We start from the raw sequence: 24,001 nt of genomic DNA on the forward strand, positions 1-24,001 counted from the left end.
ATTTTAAGCAGCAGAAATGAAAGAAATGCAGAGAGGTGAATCAGATGTAGCCAGCCCAGAAGTATATAGATAGCTTTTGCCTTGGGCTTTCCTTTATGGGTTCTTCCAAATGCTCCCTCAAAGCAAAATTTGGACAAGATGGATAAAGTGAATCTGAAACATAATTCATGAAAATCCTATTAATTTTGCCACGTCTAATTAGTTTGGAAAGGTTTGGCTCACAGCTATTACAATGGAGAACCTGAAAATGTTTTCAAATGTGGTAATCAATGCTTCCTTCACATGTAACAGGATTTAGAGAACTTTGTGTGTTTGGTGTTTGCTTATTTTCAGATTTTTTTTTCTACTCTAAAATAGCTTTAACCTATCTTGCCGTGGAAAGTCAGCAAGGCTGAGAAGAACTTTTCACAAATCTTTACAGTGCTCCCTCTTCTCTGAATCATGACAGTCAAAAGGAAGGATTTGGCATTGCAAATTCATTAATTTGAAACTTACTGCCCACAGGAAGATTTGAAATAATGACTATTTATGGCTATCCTTGCATGGGATACTTAAGCACTCTGCTGACATACAGTAAATTCAAATTAGAGCATGAAATGCTGTGGAGGAACTATAGAATGCTTCTTGCAAGTCTGAGACAGAACAAGGCTATGCAGAATGGATTACAGCTGGAAATACACAGGAGCTCATCCAAATGAGAGGATGGTGTCAGAATCACAGCTGTAAGCTTTTAATTTTAATGCTCATTTACCAGGTGTGGCTGTTGGTGGAAGAAGGTAGCAGTGCTACTCTTCAAGGTGGTCAGTCTCCTGTGCTTCAAGAAAATGAGATGTGAAATTCATATCACTGATGTTTCCTTTCTTAGCAGTAACAAAAAGCAGACTGTTGAGGACACCTTATTCTGTAATTCCTCTGCATGTAGCATGTTATACCAGAGCAACTAAGCATCTTAATGATAACTAAAAAAAAAAAAAAAAAGTAAGTTATACTATATTTTCTATGAATAGTAATGATAAAAGCTGCCACAACAGCAAGCAGTGTGAACACTGCTCAGGCTCAGTGCTGCAAATGCTGTCCCGCACAGCTTCTGAGGGTTGGTTGGAAGCAAAAGCGCCGTTCAGGCTTTCAGTGATATCACATCTGATGGCCATAAGGTGAATGGATGCGGTACAGTTTGCACAGTGTTTGTCAGCAATGCAAGTGAATCATTTCATAATATTTCTAAGAGCAGAAGTTATCAGAATAAAGGCTTTTGAGATAACCCACAACACTCAAAAGCATCTTTGATGTAAATTCATGGATAAACACCAGGATTCAATTTGGCTTTAAAATAAAATTTTTTACAAAAAAAAAAAGAGAACCATTTCCTTTTGAAAGGGTCACTTGTAAATCAGTTGCCAGACTGCTCAGTTCCACCTGTGAGCCAGCTCTCATGCATGCTTAGCTGCGTGCTTAACATCCTTAACTGCACCTGTAGCTTCAGGCACATGAGTATTCAACTGGATGTAGTGGGAATGAGATCCTTTTAATGCTTAGAGAGTTGCTTGCTGAATAAAAGCTTTCATGTCCCATGCAGAAAATGAGCTTCCTTCTCCACTGGTGCCTTGGTATCTGCGTGCATGCAGATGTAAGAGCTTTGTCCTTCAGAGGAGCTCTGCATACTCTGATCTTGCTCTCACATCCTGTTTACTTACTGACTGCAGCTAAGGGCACAGCTAAATAAACTGTTCAGCTCCTGAACCAGCTAACCAGCATTCAGGTTTTCACGTCAAGTCCTGCATGGGCCAGTTACCACCTATCTCCACCTTCAGCTTTCAGAGGTTTAGATGCCACAGCTTTGTGTTCAGGGAAAGTTCAGCTTTTTTTCAGGTACAAACTAGCATACGTGTGAATATTTCTCCAAACAGTTTAGAAAGCCCAGCTCCTTTATCCACTTCTCAGACTGGGACCACTTTTCTCCTAACAAATTGCTATCCAAGCAAGCTGAGTGTTAATCAGTGCTTAAAATCTGTATCAATCTGTGTGGGTGCCTGGTTCCTGTGCATTCCCCACTAGAAGGTTCCCGAAGGCTCACATCAACTGCACCTTATAAAGAAGTGGTTTAGCACTTGATTCAATTATAGATGTGTAAGTTTCTGACCTGTACGTATCCAACCAAAATAGAGAATTGTGTTTTGTTAGAATTTTTTAAGCTGTCAAAAAAATACATCTACACAAATCATTACATTAGCATAGAAAAAGCATGCATCCCTACAATAAATTATAAAAAGGCAGCCAAGCAATGAGATGGAATAAGTCTCACCAGTGCTTACAGGCTTTGCAGACTCCATCTCTGTTTATAATTTTTGCTTTGCCATAGATCTTGCCTCTGCTTTATGCAACATTTATTCCCATAGAAAGCCTGCCTACAGCACCTTCCTCAGTCTCTTTAACGTGTCATGTGCTGGGCTCTGCTTTTGTTCACTTCTCACCCTCACTGCTGCCTCTGAAAGTTCTGAGAATTTCAACTGTACAGCTCCTGCAGCTCTGTAAGTATTTTGCCTACCATGTACTGGGAACATACTGCAGAACAGAGCTGTACCATGCGGCACAGTGTTACAAGCAGGCTACAACAACTTTCCCTTCCAGCACATTAATGAATTTCATGTTCCAAGAAATTGTGAAGACAGTGCACTAGTAACAAGCCATGAGCAACCCAACTGTACATTGACAATTAATAAAATATGCTAAGTGTCAATTCTTTTCACAGTATCGTTCCATTTTACTTAGCCCCAGTCTGCAGTTCAGAAGTTTTTGGCAGCAAGCAGCACCATAAATCATAACTCTTGTGGCATCTGTTCCTCCCTAGAACTGGAGGTGGAGGTTAGGAACTGGGGCAAGTCAACAGCACAGCTGGATGTTTTACTGGACCACCATAACAGTTTTCAAGTCTAGTTACTGTTCTGAAATCAGATAATGGTGTGTATATACATATATGGACATACAAGTTACAGCTTCCTGGTTAGAAGACCAGTATGGCCATGAACTGTTGGAGGAAGAGTTTTTTGACAATTTTGATCACATTCAGGAAAGTAATAACTTCGAACAAAGAATTACCAAAGTCACCAGTGCCCTTCACTGCCTACAGTTCAATGTCAAACATGCATATCTTTTTTTATTTAAATCATTGCTCTCTGGATCCCAACCCTCAATCAGTTTGACTTGACTTCTTAAAGGGAAGGCAATGCAGTTATGTGAACTGCATGTGCTGTAATAAAACAAAAGCATCTAATTTTCTTTTCCAGAGTTAAGTTTTGAAGAGAGAAAATATTCACCTTTTAAAAGCAATCCCATTTGCTAAACTCATGTAGGGCAAGTCATGCGAAATATATGCTGATAGTGCAATATAATCACTTCCACAATCAGTGTGCAAAACTTTACTGCTCCTGCTCACTGCATTTCAAGCTTCAAGCCTAGAACACTGCCTGTTGCTATCCTGACAGCCAGTCTCATTGCAAAAAATGTGCTGCATACAGCAGAAAGATGGCAAAGGAGCACTAAAAAAACTTTGAATGCCAGCAAATTCAAAATAGTAGCTTTTCTTGATGTTATCACCCCTCTACTTTCCTCTCTCTCTGACACCATTTTCCCTAGAGGTGCTATTCTAAACAGTGTACAGTGGGCAAAATAGAACCAATAGGGAGAAAAGCAGCTCTAGGACCATGGCAGACTGCAAGCAGAATTCAAACTAGGAAAGTTATGCTCAGAGCTTGACACAGAGCAGATGTGCTTTTCTTCATGGAATGCATCAAATGTATCTCTCAGTTAACTGTGACACCTACATCAGGAAGAGCTGCACCTCTCTCACTTCCACCCTCATCTAAGATAGAGCAATAAATACACAGTGCTAGTCAACCTCTCACCACTCTGTCACTGTTTTACTGTAGAACAAAGAGAATTACTTAAAATATTCTGAAAAAATTGAGACAGGTGAGGAAGGGGAATGCTGCAGAAAAAACTTGCAAACAGCATCTGTGAGGAGCCATGAAAACAAAATAGCGTTGAAAACTAACTGTAACATTACTGGTCTCAGTGGGATTTAGGCAGGCAGGCAAAGCTTTTGGTCATCAGCTGTAACACTCAAGTTGTGATGGTCGCTTGCCAATTAGTGCCTGTACCTTTTGTTTCCCATTAAATGTTAATTAGGGAGTGCTATACACCTGGTGCTTGGAGAGCAGCTCCAGGAGCAGTAGGCAAGAAAAAAGCAGTTAGCAGGCAGGTATCATTTAGTGCAAGAGTGTGCAAAAACAAGGTTTAGAAATGCTGGGTTACAGCTGTGTGAGCTGCCTGGGACTGTGGAGCACTGTGCTTGAGTTACTCCTTCTTGGGTAAGTTAATACCTTCTTGAGTGTCATCCCAGTTCAGAGCTGTAAAGAAAGTCTCAGGAGAATTTGTAATGCAAACAGTGTTCTACTATTGTTTGGTTTAGTCATTTCCAGCTAGGCCAGGCTAAAGTCTGGCCAAAGTAAGTCAAGGAGAGCCAATTAACGTGGAGTTTACAGAAGTGGTCAGTTCAGTTCCTAAAATGCTTTTGCTTCATTTGTTCTGATTGGTGTACTAAGACTGCGCCTACCCCATGTTTCCATGTGTTTTTATTTTTATATGAGTCACTTAAGTGTCTTATTGGAAACTTTTTTTTCTCTCCCGTGCCCCTAAAATGTTTTTCCACTACTGTTGAGGCAGTGAAAATGAACTGAAAGTTAAGCAGGAGGTGTTTAAATGCTTCCTATTTTTCTTCTGAAGACTGAAATTCTGACTGTTTGTAGCTCAAGTAATTGCCGTGCTATGCTAATTGAGTCTTACAGTGTGCAGAAGTGAATCAAGGCAGTGAAAGCTCAGGCTGTATGTTTGCAGGTGTTATATATTTCCCTCTCATCTACGAGTTGTTGCTCCTTTTAACTGAGTAATTATTGTTGCCCCTTTATGCTGTTATGTGGTTAGACTTATAACTAAAGGCCTGGAGTAGCTCATGAGAGCAAAAGAACATATGTAGATCCTTTGACTGAAGTGATTCCATAAGTAACCTTAATCATGTTTAAGCACCCATGAGGTTCCATGCATTCCTGGCTCTTAAGCAGGCCAGCCTCTCCATGCACATTTGCTCCTTGAAGTCCACTGCCTTTCCACAATGTTAAACTTGGAATTGTTTCAGATAGTGTTAAGCTGCCCCATGTCCTCGCAGTCTGAATTTAATTTTAAAAAAGAGAGTTAAACAGTGGTCATAGAATCCTGGAATAGCTGGGTTGGAAGGGACCTCAACATTTATCTGTTTCCAACACCCTGCCTTAGGAAGTTACCCCCACAAGATCAGGCTGCTCATGGCCCCAGGAACATCTCCAGGGATGGGACATCCACAATTTCTCCTGTAAAATCCATATGCAAAATAATATTCCAAAACCAAATCTATAGGACTGTGCCACATCTCATATTGGTACTGTGTTGAAACAAACCATATGTTCCCCCCTTCTTTCTCTCTCAGTGCCACCAGGCACTGGTACCATCTCATCCTAGATGGAAGGCAATCTATTTGCGATAACTAGAAATGAAACAAATGCTTTCACAGGAAACACCATTTTGATGTTTCCGTCCAACAAAGCAATGGCAAAGCAACCATAGCAGTTATGTGCATAATGGGGATATACTTCTGTCTGGTGCCAAACATCTGTGCTCTTAAGTACAGCTCGCTGCCAATTTCAGCCTACTTCCTGACACCGTTCAGCACTGCCTTAGACAAAGTGCAACAGGAAAGGGGGTGGAGGAGGGCTGCTATCCTGTCCCCCATTGAAATGAAAAAAAATCCCTGAGACATATGGTCTTGCATAAAATAACCATCAGAGAGAAGCCTGCTGCAGTGTCAGGTTAGTGGGAATATTCTAATTATACGATGTCAAAGCACTGCCTCATTTGCAGTCGCCTAGTGAACCAAATGTAGATGACAAAACTGCAGGTCGGAAGAGATGCGGATTTTAACAGCGTCAGAACCTTTACCCTCACATTACTAAAAACAACTCTAAGCCCAGTACTTAGCAAGTAATGTAAATAAGAATCTAGATAAACTGCTACTTCTGATAGCAGGAAGAAAAAGTGTGTTTTTTTTTTTTTTTTTAAATTAGTAAGTAAAATCTGTCTCAAAACAACTTATCACTAAGGAAACACTAGATCTCAGACTTGTAAGTGCCTCATTTTGAGCAAGATTTACGCTTGTCCTTATGTAACAGAACCGATAGCCATGTGAGGAGAGCTGACAAGTTGCGTCCAAATCACAAGGCACGTGTGTGCTCATGAAAACCGGAGCCATGTCAGTTATGCTACTGGTTTATCAAGCTCTCTGTTCTCCAGGAGAACATTATCTGGTTTGTAATATGTCAGAGAACGTCAAATTAAGGGCTGTACAGCAGTGAAGGATAGAGCAGAAAGCGTTCCATTCCAGGCCATTGAGTCCCTTTAACATCTACATGCAGTAATTCCCAAAACTATCTACTCAGTCTCGATCACATGGAAAACATAGCACAGCATTAGCTCTAAACCTTGCACTCAGTGCAGCTCGAATATTAGACCATCCAAGTGGATTAAAGAAGATGACTGATTTAATAGCAATAATTCTTTTAATGATAACTTGTTGCATTTTCCCTCCCCCACCTCCTTAAATGTTTAATAGTTCGCTTCCTGGATTCCCAGGGCATAAACTGAGCATATTTTCTTCCTACAGGAAATGATCCAATTACATTCATTTATAATTGATAATGAACTGTTTAAGCTCATTTTGCTCTTGAAAAATCTTAACAGCTTGCAGTTGGTTTGCTAGTCCTTCTCCCCTTATCTGCAGCTCAGGGACATCATTTAAGGAAAAAGTGGGGAGCTGTCTTAGCATATTCCAAGCAAGTAGACCAGGGATGGATTTCAGCCCTAGTGAGCTGAGCTGTCTCAGGGCAGAAGGGAAATAACTTAGCTACTGATGACTACTCAATAACTAAATTGCTTGCAACTTGGCCAGAGAGGAATCTCAATCACAGGGGAGTTAAGGCACCTGGCAGCAAGTGGTCCTACTAATTTCAGTGCAGGCACTTCCATAAAAAAACACTCAGCATTAAGAGCTATTGTGTTTTTATATATATAAATATATATTTATAAAAATATAAATATATATATATATATAGCTATATGCATTACTGTTCTTTCAAGAATCATTCTTTCCTGTGGTTCTGTCCCTTTTCACCATCAGCTATACTGCTAGCCAACCTTCTTCCTATTTTTGTTAATATCAATTCCAGTAAAGAGATTTCTAGAGCTAAATGCAGTAGAGCTGCAGGAGAGCTGTCCAGATAATTTAGTGCCTTTCTGCACACCTATACTGAAGTTCAAGACCTAGGGTTGAAATACTAACCGTAAATTTGTAACTGGATATTTGTGGAGATTTTTTTTAATGAAGATAAACTTTATGCTAAGGTTGTGGGTGTTTTTCCCATCACAGTCTTTGCCAATGTGGAAACAACTTCAAAAATACAAGTAAAATACGTACTGTGTAATGCAAGTTCCCAGCTTATATCTGTTGATCAGATTTTTTTCCCCTATGACTAAGGGTGCTTTTCCCACTTGAAATGCCCAGTTCAAAACTGAGTGCCCACAAAATGAGCAAAAAGAGATGAATGCTCGTTTCTAATCCCTTCCATGTAGAATTCTTATGAACTTCTGTTAACAATACAAGACAAAACCATTCTAGACAGAACTGTTTTTGTTGTTTTTTTTTTTTACGTCAATAACTTCCTTTTTAGTTCTAGGTGAGTCAAGTTCCTATAGTTTTATCTGATACCATTTTGTGGGGATTTCTGAAGTATGAAATATATTTTAACTTTGAGTATTAAGTGGTGCTAACTCACATTAGTATAAAAATGTTTTGAAGTCTACTTACAACTGCCACAAATTCTAATAACGTTCCTAAAATAAGCTCCACTAATTTAACTTCTACAGGCACAAACCTTGCCCAGCTCTGCCTGCAGAGACAACTAGGCAACTTTCACTCTCCAATCAGTAGGGCTTGTGTCTGCATAAATGGAAGAGGAAGCGGGGATCCTTATCTCAATTTGCTTTTCAGAATGTGATACACTCTGACTTGCTGTGCAAGCTACAAGCGCAGAAATGTGTCACAAATGCGAGTACAATGTGGAAATATTGCAAAAACAATTGGAAATAAAATTTCATGCTGTCTTATGGTGGAGTTTTATGGGGACAGTATAGAAACTTCAGCCCTATTGGGGGAACACAAAACAGAATAACAATCTACCAAAGACGACAGCTGCCTGACATCAGGTACAATGTACCCAATAGAAGTAGGGAAGGTTGATTCTACCATAGACTACCCCTGCACTCAAACAGGCAGCAAACAATTCCAGATGGGGTAGGGCAGACAGGCAGTCAGGGTGCTAGAAAACACATGGAGCTATCCAGCAATGGAGTAGAGACGTATGGTCTCATATAAAGACTCCAATGTTTGATTCAAATGGCACTAGCATCTTTGTTCCCAGATCCTTTACTTAATCACTTGTTCTCACAACTGTTGTTTCATAATTGACCAAAGTAGTTAGAATGACAGTGTTCAGAACTGCAATGTTTCCTGCTTCTATGATTGCAGACATACTCTGCTCCCTTGACAGAGTCCAGCACTGTTTTTGCACTACAGAGAAGTTTATCTGATAACTGGTATGTCTCCAGGCTGTCAGTCCCACAGCCTTTAGTCACCTTGTGCAATCTGACCCCCACAAGGAAATTCTGAGTTCGTATTTATCAGTTAGTAGTTAGTATTATTAATAGTCAGTAGCTATTTAGTAAGAACAATGAATCCACGGCATTTCTGCAAGTGAAGGCTCTGGTTCAGCACCATACGGAGCTAGATGCATGTGAGTTAGCAGTTAGACCACTCCTAACCCTGATCATCCTCTCCTTAAGATGTTCCATACCCACATGTCTGATTGTTACGACAAGTGCTGCCTCAGCAGTCTCACAAAGCCATCTAGGAAGGCAATATTTTGGTTATGACAGATAGACTTAGTCCTAACAATGAAACTTGGAACTTGATCCTTGGGGTCCCTTTCAACCCAAGCCATTCTATGCTTCTATGAAAATGATAAATTCCCAAATGGCTCTTCATTAAATTAAATATACATATATATGATTAAAGTTAATACATATATACATATATATTTAATCTAAATCATTTATGTGAGAGGAAAAAAAAAAAAAAAGAACAATTCCATTTTCTCATACAGTACTAAATTGCCACATGCTGATATAAATTGTGCACTCCAAAAAGCCACACTGCTGTGGCTTGCTCAGAAGGCCATGGTCCATGTAATTACCAGCCAAACTGAATCAGTAAACTGCTCCTGATAGCATAATAAGTTGCCCTCAGCATTTTTCTTCTAAGCTCTAGATTTCCCCTTGGATTTATTTACTCTGACAATGCTGTTCACTTTACTACTTGGTAAAGTTAGACATTAGTGATGTCGGAAGAGCTGGAAACTTCAAAAAACATTCACCTCTTCACATAAGTCCATGCAGAGTTTTTAATTGTTAGGTGGTATTATTTTAAAAAAAAAAATAATAATAATAAAAAAAAAATGCACCATGGAGGTGCATTGCATCTTCCAAACTTCACTGGGATTTTTATCTGAAGTAGGAAAGTCTAATTTCAATACAAGCTTTCAAGATCTGAACTTGTTTTTCTCTAAATGCTGATCACCAGCTGTCTTGAACATTAATCCATGGCCATCATTAAACACATTTCACAGAGTCACAGAATGGCCTAGGTTGGAAGGGATCTTCATGATTACGAAGTTCCACCACCTCGCTGTGATTGAATGTAACTATCCAAAGAAAATAAATCGTCATAATCGTTTAGACTTCTAACAACTGCAGAAGTAGGTAGAAACAGATACACTTAAGATTAAGCTTATCACTTTTTTTTTTCCATCAGCAAATGATCAGGATTCCTTCCATTTACTGCAGGTATAACAGAACAGCCAAAAAAAAATTTAGAGCTTAAAGTTTGGTAGACGCAAATACAGCAGAATAGAGGAGCAGCTTCTCCTACTATTCATACTGAACAATTTTGTGTTGCAGTTTTGCTGGAGGGTTTCAATTCTTGGGTCACTGCTATTTCTGTAAAGTGTGTATTTTATTAAACAAGAAATATTCAGCAATTATAATGGAAGGTTTCACAACTGAACCCTTAGCACTGCACTTCAAGCTATGCTTTTGCATGTTTGTGACTTGGGTATTTCCTTTTCCTCTTTTGAAATTATACTTCCCTTTTGTGACAGAGTGTCTCTTTGAGTCTGTATTCTATAGTGCATTTGCAAACTGAAATGGATTTATAATTGTGAATAAAAGGAAAACTGTTACTATTTCATATTTGATTAGATCTTGCTTACCAATTTTACAATATGATGAGAGTGAATTGTCACAGTCAATCAAAACCCTTTCAATGCTAACTGATTTATAACTACAGCATATCAATCATTTTAAAACACATGCATTTAAAAAAAAAAAAAAAAAAAAAAACAGGGAAAATAAAAACTATGGATATTATGGATACCTCCATCTACACCACTTAGTTAAAAACAAGGACAATGATAGCACGTTGTTAACCATCTGCTTCCGATAAAGACATTTAAAGTGCTTTACTAAAGGAGAGAGAATAGTTTTAGATGCCGTGACAGTAAAATGAAACTACACTGAAATTCAGTGGTTTTCAGGAAGTTGGGGACAATATTCTAACCTCTAAAAGTTGTCTGGAGCTATCAAATAATTAGCTTGGCTTCGTTTAATCGCTTAACCCAACAAATAAGAGCAATGAGAAGACAGAGGTGCACTGATACGTTTCCTGGCAGAAAAGCTTTCTCATGCTTTTTTGTTGTCATAGAAAACGTTTTCTTTAGGCCCAGATAGCCACAACACACAGTCTTTTTATGGACAGAAATATACAGTGATCCAAATGTTGACTGATCTATTCCAGCTACAGCCTGCTAAACAAAAACCTCAACAAATCATGAGTTCAGGCACAGCTTAAAGGAGTAGACAACGCTGAAGCTGCAGAACAGTTTACTCAAAAAGTGTTTTTTTTCTGTACAGCTCCTGTCAATCTCAAACTAGTCCTTTAACAATGAGGTGCTGCTGTTAGGTGCATCTTTTCTTGCTGTGCAGATACAATATGCACACATCTGCTACTTCTGTACTGGTCTTTTCACAGGTGCCAAAAGAAGCTAGACTGAGGCTTGTGCAAGCACCATCTGCCAAGCTGACTCTCTACACACACACACACACACACACACACACACACACACACACACACACACCATGGCTGCTAGCCAGAGACTACCCAAAAACACCTCAGCCAAAAATAGAGGCTAAGGGGACAGCCTACAAGCTATGCTAACTTTCTTTGTATTTTAATTACAGAATTCTCAAGCTGAGCTCTTCAGAATCCTCAAGGGATCATACTCCTGCTGTTTCCTCAGAGAGCCTTAGAAATCCACAGAGAAATTCAGCTCCTGGAAAGGGTTTGATCTGCAGGTCAGTGACTTCTGTTTGAGATGATACTCTAAACATAAACATTTATTTCTTTACCTGACTCTGCCTTGACATATGTATTTTGAAATGCAATATCTGTGGAAATTCAGTAGCCTAACCAAGTGGGACTAAATATTTAGCTTTTGTAAGTCTTCCTCTGGTGGCTTCAATGTTGCATTTCTTTGTGCCAGCAGAAGAACTGATTTGTGTAAGTATTTTAAATAGCAAAAACAGAGATTAAAAAAGGAGTACCACATGGGCTGTATCTCATTTCAGGAAAATAAATGTCACTCTATGAAAAGGTTGATTATACTTCTTTAGAATATGCAAGGAAGCTTCTCAAATTACATTTATTTTAAGCAATAATAAGGAAAAAAAAAGTTACCCCATTATGCTTTTAACTTCCACAAAAAAATAAAACAAAAACAAAAAAAACCCCAGGCTATTGAAAGGAAGTGATAAATTGATGACTGCATGATATCTTGTATGTGAGTGGTATCCTTTATTCAAAAAAAAAAAAAAAAAAAAAAAAAAGGAAATGAATTATAATGACATCACTTTCAGAAATATGATTTCATTCTTGGCTTTAAGTTGACAGTAGGCTTTGTTCCTTTTTGCTGCTTACACGCAGCAGCAGCAGTCTAAACCTTAAACAAAGCACACGGCCTTTGGTTGAACATAAAGTAAATAAATTAGGTCCTTACAATCAAACACATCTGCTCCAAGGACAGCTACAATAACGTCCAGCCACTGATCACAAACATAACTTTCCTCTTGCTTTGATCTCTTCTTGCAATTCAGAGTAATCATTTGAAGAGTCCCCTCTCACTAATGAGAGTCTCTCAATGCACATTTGGGGGAAGAAAAAAAAAAACACAACTGAAAGTCTCATTCCTTAGTAGAAACACAAGTGGTTAAGGTCTAGCACATATTTAGAACGCTTCTCTGAATACAAAGACTTATGCAATATATATTTTTTACTCATTCCTAATGATTTCAACCAGTTATTCACAACTTTCCCACAGTAATGGCCTCCATTTATTTTAGATGAAGTCTGCAACAGCTATACCTCAATGTATTCTCCTCAAACTCACTTAACAGAGCTTGGAGTCATCAAACTCCATACAAGGTCTGAGCATGAACACTTGCAGAAGTGGTAGGCAATGTTTATTATCAGAACTGCATTTCTAAGATATGGAGGAGAGAAGCATAATGCACTGGATTTACAGATTTAGGAACCAATTCTGCCTGGCAAAGTAAGTGGAAGTGGAGAGTATACTATAAACTTCAGGAAATGTTCTTGCCTAGTACTCACAGAATTGATTATCCCTTTAAGTGCTTGGAATCCTCCAGTGACAGGGAAGACTTGCTCTTTTGTGTCAGCAATTCTTTCAAGCTTTGGAGAGAACACAAACATGCATGTGAATCACTTGGCAAATTAAACACTTCATATGACTTTTCAGCATTAAAATATAAAGGGATGAGGAAAAAAAAAAAAACAACACCACTTTTCATCACCCCTGCAAAAAGAAGGAAAGTTTTGAGTTCTTCTCAGCTATAGAAGCTACCTCTAACTTTTCTAAATGGGAGGATTTGCTAGAATGTATTGCAGCAAACTAAATTCTATAGTAGCTATCCATCACATCAAACAAACACAATAAAGGAACCTTTTAGAGCTTGTGTTTTGGTGGTAATTCTGAATTTCTTTCCAGAGTTACCTTCCCTGTTTGCTCTGCCTTACACTAAAAGGCCTTTCTATGTGCCTTTACAGTAGTAAAATACCTCTTGCACTCTTTCACCTGACAAGAGTAGCTGCAGTGACTATTAGGACAGTTCTGCCACAGAATAGAAGCTCTGGAAGAACTTCCAATCAATGAAGACAGGGATCATGGATCCTTAGTTTATTTTCATTTTATCTTTTTTCCCATTTCCTTTAGCTGTTTCACGCTCTGCTTAGCTTGTCTGGAGCTACACAGTAGACACAGCGATGTCATATATACACTGTTGCCTAATCTGGTAACTGTCTTACTGGAAGAGTTTTACTTTTGCTACAGGCAGCTATAAGTTAGCAAGGATATAGCCTGCAGCTTTTTTCTACAGTAAAAGTGACACCCACATATTCTACTTGTGCCTGTAAACACATGGGACTGTCTGCCAGTGAAGGTACAGTACAGCCTAATGTATAACACTGAACATGAACCATATAAAAACCCTGCAATGTGCTACAATCTAGTAATCTGAAATAGTAATATTCTTACCTGTGCTTGTACAAAATCAAGGACGCCAACACAGTAAACTCTAGCCCCCAGCTGTCTGGATGTCTTCGCCTGTCCCAGAACAGAGAGGAATGAGTATTTTTTCATCCAGTGGTCATTACAAACTCTTAGAATATGTGTTTTCAACTAGTGCTCACCTCTTTTTCTGCATACAAAGGAATCTGACCATCTAGCTTGCCATCTGTCAGCGCAATGATGATGCTAGAAAACCTCGATGCTCCCTGCTTCTCAATCTGCAAATTGGCCTGAAAATGAAAGATATTTATTGCACTTAAGATTATATCTTAACTTTTAACTAGGACGTTGGTTGTAAGTAAACAAAGTGTCTCATCTGAACAACTCTGTTTCATCTTCATACTTATCTCTTCAGATAATCCCCTTACAAATTACAAACAAGGAAATCATTTATCACTACAGTCCAGTCAGCAGTGAGTTCATCTGAAGTACTGGGGTCATTCATTAATTGACCTATTCTTGAAAAAAAAAAAAAAAACCATACCTTCACAGCTCTTTAAATCCACCATAAGATTTCCTTTGCTATCCATGGATTTTAAATGTCAGTCAGTAGGTTCCAAGATATAAAGATAATGGCTTAATATTACAGTTGTTTTGCTTTGTTTTCCTTTCAAATAGTAACAGTCTTTTGTTTGTCGAACTGTTCAGCCCAAAGATTGCAATTACAATCTTGGCTCTACGGATATTAAAGGAAAAAAAAAGAAGTTTCTACCCATGGGATGAGAACAGAGGATATTGTGATTGCAAAATAATGAGCAAAACCTACCTGTTTTAACCCTTCATGTATGTATGTGTCACCTGCTGGTTTCACTTCTGCCAAATTCTTGAGACCTTCCTTGATTTTCTCTCTGGAGGAAAAAAAAAAAAAAAAAAAAGGTAAAAGACTTAGCATCAACTTACAGTAGGCAAAGGTGTTAGTTGAGTTGAGTTGTTAGTTAGTGGAAAAATAACATTTATAATAAATGAGATCTGAAATAAAAATCTGTGAAATACGGCACGTAGCTGAGATATAACGTGGAGGCAGATTGTCTATTCATCACAAAAGTGCCTGTTGTAACAGTTATTTTAGATCTCAATAACACAGGATGCCTTGATGAGTCAAAGGCCCATACTCAGTAAAACCCTTCAGATGGAGGAGATGCTGCCAAGAAGCGGCCGTGCCTCAGCATTAAAACAGCTCAATGGTAATTCTGTTATATTCACTTCACTTTGGTCAATTAAACTGACTTCATTTCCAGTCACATCGCAGTTAGAAAAGGAAATTCCTAAGGGAGCAGTTCTGTTTCTAGTCAAATCATCCAGTTCAATATACAGGTATGAGGTGGGAAAAAACTGCAATAATTTGAAAGCAAGTATCAACAGGTAAATGCAGCACCTGCAAGACACCTTTTATCCAAAGCTCTCATGGCTTTTCTGCATGAGCTTTGACAAGATGTCATACTTGCAAAGGCTGCAGCTCACTTACATTTAAAAGAATAAGCTTGTGCTATTATTTCTCATGGGCCTTTGAATAAATCCATCACTGACTGCAAGTGGCTGGGTTAACTGAACAAAACAAAACTAAGTAAAGACAGGAAATCTGGATAATAAATATAAGGAAAAATCAGGAAATGAGCAAGAGCAAAGAGATGGAGGGAAAATGCATTGCAGGATTTATGAAAGGTTTTCCTAAAGCACATACACATACAGACACACACAAAAAAAAAAAAAAAAAAAAAGACAGAGAAGGAATGCATATGCTGCTCTGCCTGAATGCCACCCACAAGTCATTTGTTCCATGGATGGGGTTTTTCTATGTGTAGAAGCTTTGTTCCTAAGTACAATCCATTGATGTAGTAAGCTCCCAATCACAGGATCAACTGATAGAATTTAAAACTTAAAAAAAAAAAAGTTGCATGAATATATGGAAAGCAAGTTACGTAAGATAATACAATCTGTTTGATCCAAATATTTTATATTCAGCATCTATAGAAACAACTTGAAACTGATTATGTACGAAGGCAGATTATAAACCACATACTCAGTGCTTGCCAGGATGAGTGGCAGCACATCACAGGCGTTAGTGTTCTGCTGCCAAGAAATAAGCAGCAACTGAAGTCCCAGTTTTCTGAAACAGATTTCATTCTGCAAAAATAACTTTTGTACAATCAGTTGGGCTTTATTTATCTGAATGTCTTGTGACCCAGGCACACTGAAATCTCTGGTGTTTCCAGGCCTCTGCCTACAAGAGGTTCCAGGAAAATCTTTGGCAGCAACAGCTTTTTTAGCTGCAACTCCATCAGTTGCCGCCCCTTTCTCTTAGGACACGTGTTGCAGATCAGCCCAGCCAGATGCTTTGAGCTTGTCAGGTAGGACTCAGTCCCACTGTGACTGTCATGAGGCCAACGCAGAAACCCAAGGCCTGAGCAGACGATTCCCAAAGACAGCAAGAGTGGGGTTGGCTGAGGCACCCTACAACTTGTACCCAGGAGGTTTGAAGGGCGGACACAGGAGCCTGTGTCTGCCTGAATCTTTCTAAACTCTCCCCTCCCTGGTTTCTGTAATGATCTATTGTAGCCAGAGAACACTGCAGAGAAGATCTGGTTTTACATGAAACTCGTCTGAACTGAAATAACAGAGCCATGACCTCAGTCTGGGTGTCTGGACACAACTGCAGCAAAATTCAATAATGGTAATACAGGCTGGATTGCCTTTGGCTTCATGGTTTAAGTCAAATGCGGGAGGGAAATGGAAAACAAAATGATATCAGCAACTTAGAGCTTCTCTGTGACTGAGCTGAATGAGCACAGACTTACTAACTCTTCCTCATTCATTGTATATGCACACATTCATTGTATATCACACCTCTCTTTGAGAAAAGGCACATTCAGTTTGTAACAGCTACCCTGTCTCTCAGAAACTTTGCAACTACTTCCAATAAATCTTCCAGTAGCAGGCAGGCAAATGCATCTGCAGCTACATGTCCTTTGCCAATTTGCTCTGGGGTTTCTTTTTGGCTCCTCAATGGAGTTCTGCCAAGAGGGGCTGCAGGCACAGCCCCACTGTGGCTAAAAAAAAAGAGGCGATAGCAGTGGCCTCTGCAGTGCCCTTAGAGGAACCCTGCCATGCTCCATCTCAGAGAGCAGGACCTCATGCCAGCATTACTCACTCCAGCTGGAGAGAGCTTGTTGGCTGTGTGAAAGCTGTGCCAACTCCTTCGGGAAGCGTGTGGGCCTGTCTGCAAACACTACTCCCTGCTTGGGCCAAAGGCTGCAGCTATGTTGTCTAGGTGTCTGAAGTCAAGGGTGCTACCTATTGCTTTTCTAAAGTTTAATTGGCACAATGCTAGTAAGAGTGCTGTCAGCAGCCCAGTGGTCTGACTGCTGATGTTGCTGATATGTTGCATTTGGACATGTACAAAGAGACAGGATTTACCCTTGCTAGAAAGCAAAGCGTGCTTGAAGACAGAAGCTTAAAAGCTATTCAAATCATTGCTTTTTCATAGGTACCAGTCCGAGAAACAAAGGAACAGTGCTCTTTAAGAATAGGAAGGATGGCTGCACCCCCAGCAAACACAGCTTGCCCACCAGTGAGAGTTAACTCTGCGCATCAGCTAGATGCGTGACTTGAAGGAGCTTCTGGCTTTCTACAACTCTCAAATAGTACAGAGGGCCATGCACAATAATACTTATTCTGCTTAAAATGTTAAGCCTCCTGCATGGGCTCTGGGTAGAAGAAAGACAAGTACCATCAGAAACCTGAAATTCTGCTAGCCAGCATAAAACTGGCCCTAGCAGAATGCAGGAGCTGTTCCTAAGTGTAACTGCTTTTCCAAGTGTATGGGAACTGCTGAGTCATGGCCTGAACCTCTGATTAATCACCTGAGGTGAGCCTTGAGTCAGCCAGAGGAGCACAGGTGAAGGCAATTCACCTGTGCTGCCGTCCTGGACGGCACTCACCTGTGCTGTGTCCTGGACCTATTTAAGAGCTGGCTACCACAGGGGAAGGATCTCTTCTGGAGATCCTCCTCTTTTGGTATCTTCTAGTGAGCTCAACCCAAGGGTAAGCTCTTCTACTTATTCTCTTTTGCGATCCTTGTTTGCTTTTGCCTTACTCTTTTGATTATATTGCAATTATAACATCTTGGTTATACACCAAGCAACTTGCTTTTTAAAACTAGCAGCACAGCTGAGACCCACATGTGAATGCACAAATTTTCGCTGACCATTTGCTTATAGTATCCAGTCAAATTTCACAGGGGAAATGTGCATCTCTACAACAGCACGTAAACAGCATGAGAAGTCTTTTCCATTCCAGTGTTTTTTTCTATGTATTTATCATAGCACTGTGTATACTGAGGTTAGCAATGACTTCTGTTTGCAGAGTTATCCACACAGCACTGTTCGCAGTCACAAAATGTTTGGTAATCTGGGGCCTTAACCACTATAGTGTGGCTTTCTTTATATCCACAGCTTCATAACGCAGTAAAAAGCAGCAGTAACTGTGTGCAAACAATTAGAATCCTATGGCTTTTAAAACAAAAAAGACCTCCCAGCTTTGAGCTGACTGCTGGGAATAAATTGTGGTTTCCTGGCATTTGTGAATTAGCAAGTGAGGGGAAAAATATCCCAGCACGGCCAAAATGCACATAAACTAACAAGGCTGCATCATCCCATCATCACACACAGTGCAGTTTCACATCCCTGATCCCGCACTGCACTTCGCATCCTCATCTCCCATTCAGAACAACTAGAGTGTGGAATTCCAAGCAATTTTTAACTGCTGACTTTCTGTATTTAAATGACAACTGTTCCAGCTGTACCCATCCCTTCTTGCTGATCTGCATAGGGTTGCAGACACTCCTGCCCCCTTCTTCATCTTCCTTATAATTCCTCCTAAGCAATAAGGCTTTTTTTTGCCCATGCAGGGATGCACAAAAGCAAACCTTGCAATGAAGAAAAGCTGGACAGAGGAACTCACAGCAACTAAATGGGTTCTTCCCATGCTTTAAAGTAGGTTTCCACAGCCTGAAGAGTGCAACTGTCATGCAGTGAGAAAGGCACTTGTGTTTCCATGGCATGATTCCAGAGTTCTGCCCAAGCATTCAGAGTGGTCTGTGTGCTATCAACCAGTTTGATAAGGAGCAGGCTATTGGCAGGGATTAAGGGCCCATTGAAACGGAGAGAAAGGATCTCATTGACTTGAGCAGTCCTTGGAATGGGCTTATATGTCCTCTCATGACCTCTCTCAAGCCATCTGGAAAAATGGCTTATAACCTTGTCTGTCCCTGCAGAGAGCAGATCCGGCACTGGAGTGCGGGTGGGGGGAGACTCTTGGCTGGTCTCAAGTCAGACCACTTTTTGAAATGCTAAACAGGAGGGGAACTGTGTCATTGGACAGCCTGCTTCTAGGGTGCCAGACTGCTTGTTGCCAGTGTGTTCTTTTCAGTAAGTGTTGTACTTGCTATTATGAATTATTTTAAAAAAATAAAAAATAAAAAAATAAAAAATAAAAAAATAAAAAAAAAACACAGTAACCTGAACAAATAGGAGAGATCGTGCTTTAGCTTGACTCTACTGAAAGGAACAGAAAGGAAGAACTACCTCCCTCTCACTTTGACACAGTTCATTAATGATTCCTAAGTGATCTACCCAGTTGCTCCAAATCCACAGAGTTGTGAACTGTGTCTGGTTTCTGGACCGAAGAGAGACAGCGAGGACGTGATCTGATAGGTTTTAAGGGATTTCACCAGGACCCTGGTGGTTTGAGACATTTTCTACAAAACTGTTTCCTATTCTTGTAAAATCAATGCAAGTAGCCTTGCCTTCCACTGCACCTGAAAACATCGGTCGTGGAAGGGATCAGACACATCAAAACATGTCCATGGTGCCAGAAAGACCTCTCACCTTTCAAATGACACAGACTTCACTGTCTAAAGCCTACCGTGAAGTAGAAAATTACAATTAGAAAATACCTACCTTATCTGAAAGTATAGGAAGCATTAATGTACCACTGCATGCTTTACCTATAGACATTAAGTAACACTGAAGGCTTTTATTTACAGACTTTGCTTTACAAAATTAAATCCAGATCTGCACAGAGGCCTCATGACTGACCACCACCTACAGGTATCAGTTATTGTGCAGTATCTGCTCCTCTGATTTAATAAGAGCCTTTGGTGGGGAGAAGGAAAGAGGGAAATTAAAAACGCAGTGCACTAACCTGTCTCCAGTTAATGGCATAATGACTTGTGCCTGGGAGGAAAACACGATGAATGATAATCTCATCTTGGGGCTTTTAAAAGAGGGAAAAGGAAAAAAAAGATTTTAGTCAAACAAAAAGAACAGATGCACATATTCCATTCATGTACTCATGTTTTATTATTATTGTCTTTATCCTCTAATTTCAGAAGAACACACTTTCAAACAACTATACCAAGAATGAGAAAGGAATTAATGTGCTTATGTTCATCTCTCTTCCAGATCTACATTGAGATCAAAGTAGCTGAAATATTATTCTTTCCTGCCTGACTGAAATCCAAATCAACAGGTGCTGAACTTAAGAATTAGAAAGTCATGTGACCCAACAGAATGTGAAACCCAGGGGTTGTGATCTACCAACGTTTAAAAAATGTGTTTTCATGGTCATTGGTGTAAAGATAAGTTGGAGCCATACGCTCAGGGCACACTCTTGCTCTGGTGTATTACATATGGATACATGCAAAAGCTAGTTACTGCTTTGTAAAGTTTAATCCCATCACAGAGTAATTTACAAAGTGTAGCTTTGCATCATAGAATCAGCAGAATCAAAGCAGTAGTACTCTTTGTCCCTTTCCCCTCTAGAAAAGTCTTTCAGACATCTCTACACAAACTCCTGATTTCAGAATGAGAGTGTTTCATCAGTGACACAGAGCTGTGTAACTTAAGATCAACCTCCATAAAAGGATCCAGGAAATTGGCACTGTGAAAAGAATTGTATGAAATTATTTTTACTAGGAATTAAGTCTTTTTTGGAGAAACCTACCTGTCTCTCCCAGCAAGATTAAGAGGAATTACCTCCAAACATTACTGGAAAATGCATTCCCTAGGACCTTATATTCCAGAAGGCCAAGATAATAACTTTCCTAAGGTAGGTCATAACAACACCTGTCCAGCTTGCCTTCAATTTTTATTCATGCCTATTTCAATATATTTGGTAGTTTTCATAAATCACAGTGTATGTAATTATAACCCAGGCTGCGTGTTATCAGCTGTGTTAGATGCTGTAAGCAGTTGCCCAATAACAAACAACCAAAATCCCCATCTCTGTGGATTACCTCACCACCCAGCCCAAGCAATGTGAGACTTCCCTCTTTGAGACGCAGCTCTCTGCTGACCAAAACCTCAAAGTTAGAATATAACTAACTTCAGGAAACTGTCCTCTTCGTAAGAAATTCCATTTCAATTTGCGTTCCCAGCACTCAGGTGATGGAGGAGCATCATGTGAGTATGAAGCAACCCTGCCCTTCAGAACCAAGATGCCCAACACGCAACACTGTCACTAAAAACACTGTTTTGCAGACAAGCCAAAATGGCAAGCAAATGAACACAAGGCACACAGCTCGGAATAAATTCTTCAGTGAAAGCTTTTGCTGAAGAAAACTGTTACCAAGTGGTTCTCTGTGGTTCTGCCCACAGGTACTCCCTTCAGTTTAAAAATGGCAGCCAGAGCTCCTCTCCACAACCACTGCAAGGAGCAGTTTGGCTGTACAAGGTGAGGAACTGGATTTACACTGAACAAACACCACTCTTTCAGTGGGACAACAATCACTCACTGCAAAAAAAGTTGTGCTATGATCTCCTCAGGCTTTCTTTTTTTCTTTTAAAGCTTATAGAACTTCCAGCACCTCAGGTCATCCACTCGCTCTAGGCAAGGTTTGCTTTGCAGATGATGGATGTGGGAAGTATTAAATTACACAGCCCTATCTGTATCCTGCTATTAGATTCTAAGTGCCCATTCACGTCTTTTGCCTTAGCAGAAACTGCCACACGGATGTGTGTGTGCTGGGGGCTATTTGTTTCAATCATTTCAATTTTCTTTTAAGGAGATGCTACTGCACAGTCACCCTCATCTGGTTGCATTCAGCTGTAGCTAGCAGTGTTTGCACAGCATTCCTGCAGCACCCACGCTTGCCAGCTACACACAGAGCTGATTACACGTCTGTACAACACGAACACAGTCACTATGGCACAAACTTCCTGGGAATTTGTCCAGGCCTGAATCACAGAATCATAGGGATTAGAAGAGACCTCTGGAGATCCCCCAGCCCAACCCTCCTAAAGCAGTTCCCTGCAGCAGCTCATACGGGAAAGCATCCAGGCAAGTACTGAAAGTCTCCAGAGAAGGAGATTCCACAGCCTCTCCGGGCAGCTGTTCCAATGCTCTGTTACCCTCATAGGAAAGTTATTCCACATGTTTGTAAAGAACTTCTTATGTTCCAGTTTGTGCCCCTTGTCCTGTCACTGCACACCACAGCAAAGAGCCTCGCCCCATCCACTTAAAGTTGTTCCATATCACTGCACCACACATCCACACAGACAGACCCATAACCAGGCAGCCTGCTTTACCTACAGCTCTGAATGCAATCTTCAAGAAATATTCTATCAGAAATAAACCGTGTGGCTCACGGAGAAAAAAAAAAAAAGAAAAAAAAAAAAAGAAAAAAAAAAAAAAAAAACCAATAAAAATGCTGAATGGCATCTGTAAGTAATTTAAGAGACAGCGTCCAGAGGTGCATGCTATCACCATTTTATTCAGTCCCAAACACGAGGAGACGGAATGAAAGTTTGCACTGTTTTCTAGCGATCTGGGCACGGAAGCCAGCCTCTCAGCGTGTTTGTGCAACAATCCACAGAGCTTACAGATGTTAGAAGGACCAAAACGCACCTCACAAACCGCTCCGTCAGCTGGTTCACGAAGTCGAAGATCTCGTGCCAGTTCTGTGCCACACTCCCGGATCTGCAGAGAAAAGCAGTGCACATCAGCAGCCTTACGGACAAAGGGCAGAGGGGCCGTTTCTGGGAGAGATTCGGACCGCGCGGGGCCCTTCGCTTTGCTCCACGCCGCGGTGCCTCCTCCCTCGGCACAAACTTCCCGCACCAACAGCTGCCGCGGGGGAGGGGCGGCAGATGCTGCCCGAAAAACGGATTTTTTCCCCTCGGAAAACGCGTTTTGCACTCAAACTCCCTCTCGCGAGCAGCGGGTGAGGGCATCGCCCCCAGAGCCGGGCTCCCCTCGCTCGCCCCCCGCCCGCACCCGGTGTCCGCCGGCAGACAAAGCGGACCCGCGCAGCCTTACTTGTCCAGCACGAAGTACATGTCGAAGGCGCCGTGGCACGACGGCTGCTCGGCGGCCGGGGCCGGGCTGGCGGAGGGGAGCAGCAGCGGGAGGAGGATGAGGAGCGGCAGCGCGGGCCGCGCCATGGGGCCTCGGGGCGGCGGTGAGGGGACGCGGCCCGGCGCGGCCGTGCTCCGCTCGGCGCTGCTGAAGGGCCGCCCCCCGTCCGGCCCTCCCCCGCCCTCTCCTCTCCGTGTCGCCCGAGGCGGGGGCCGGGGCCGGCCGGGCTCGGCGCGCCCCTTTGCGGCCTTCCGCCCGCCTCCCGCCCGCCGCCGCCGCCGCCGCCGCCGCCTCAGGCGCCTCCTCCCCGCCGGTCCCCGGGGCTGGGAGCGCACTGTTCCGTAGTAACCACGGGAACTCCGGTTAAATCGGAGCCCGAGCGTCTGGCATTGCGCTCAGACAGCCCGCGGAGCTGCCCCCTCGCTGGGACTCAGCCCGAACGTGAGCGTGGAGCGTGCCACCGCTGAACTAGGGACCTCACACAGAACGTACTGACACTGTATTGTTTTTGTGATTTTTGTTACATCCTTTGTGAGTTCTCACCCTTTGCCGGGGCTGCTGAGCCATCAACTTTTCTCCAAAACCACATAAAGCTCTTCCAACTCATAAAGCCACGGAATCACAGAACGATCACTGAAGCTGGCTGTCTATGGTTTGGGCAGGTTTATTCCTCTCGGTGTACAAAACCAGCTGGAGGGCTGGGCATGGAAAGTGGTGGCGAATAGAGTTAAACCCAGTCATGGTTCCCTATG

At 41.3% G+C, this 24,001-nt stretch overlaps 1 protein-coding gene across 1 annotated transcript in view; it reads right to left on the bottom strand.

The window, feature by feature from the left end:
• Positions 1 to 23,317, bottom strand: part of ANTXR2 (ANTXR cell adhesion molecule 2) — a 100,283-nt gene extending 76,966 nt beyond the window's left edge. The window contains exons 1-7 of the mRNA XM_042871168.1: positions 23,211 to 23,317; positions 22,800 to 22,871; positions 20,097 to 20,168; positions 14,662 to 14,743; positions 14,018 to 14,125; positions 13,863 to 13,931; positions 12,920 to 13,000 (exon numbers count right to left, since the gene is read on the bottom strand). Coding sequence (XP_042727102.1) covers positions 12,920 to 13,000; positions 13,863 to 13,931; positions 14,018 to 14,125; positions 14,662 to 14,743; positions 20,097 to 20,168; positions 22,800 to 22,871; positions 23,211 to 23,230 — 504 coding nt within the window. The 5' untranslated portion in view covers positions 23,231 to 23,317. The remainder of the gene's footprint in view (positions 1 to 12,919; positions 13,001 to 13,862; positions 13,932 to 14,017; positions 14,126 to 14,661; positions 14,744 to 20,096; positions 20,169 to 22,799; positions 22,872 to 23,210) is intronic.
• Between the last annotated feature and the right edge of the window lie 684 nt (positions 23,318 to 24,001).

The sequence above is a fragment of the Lagopus leucura genome, unplaced genomic scaffold, assembly GCF_019238085.1.
Source record: "Lagopus leucura isolate 7727_CA_CO unplaced genomic scaffold, USGS_WTPT01 Super-Scaffold_100004, whole genome shotgun sequence".
Taxonomy (NCBI): Eukaryota; Metazoa; Chordata; class Aves; order Galliformes; family Phasianidae; genus Lagopus; species Lagopus leucura.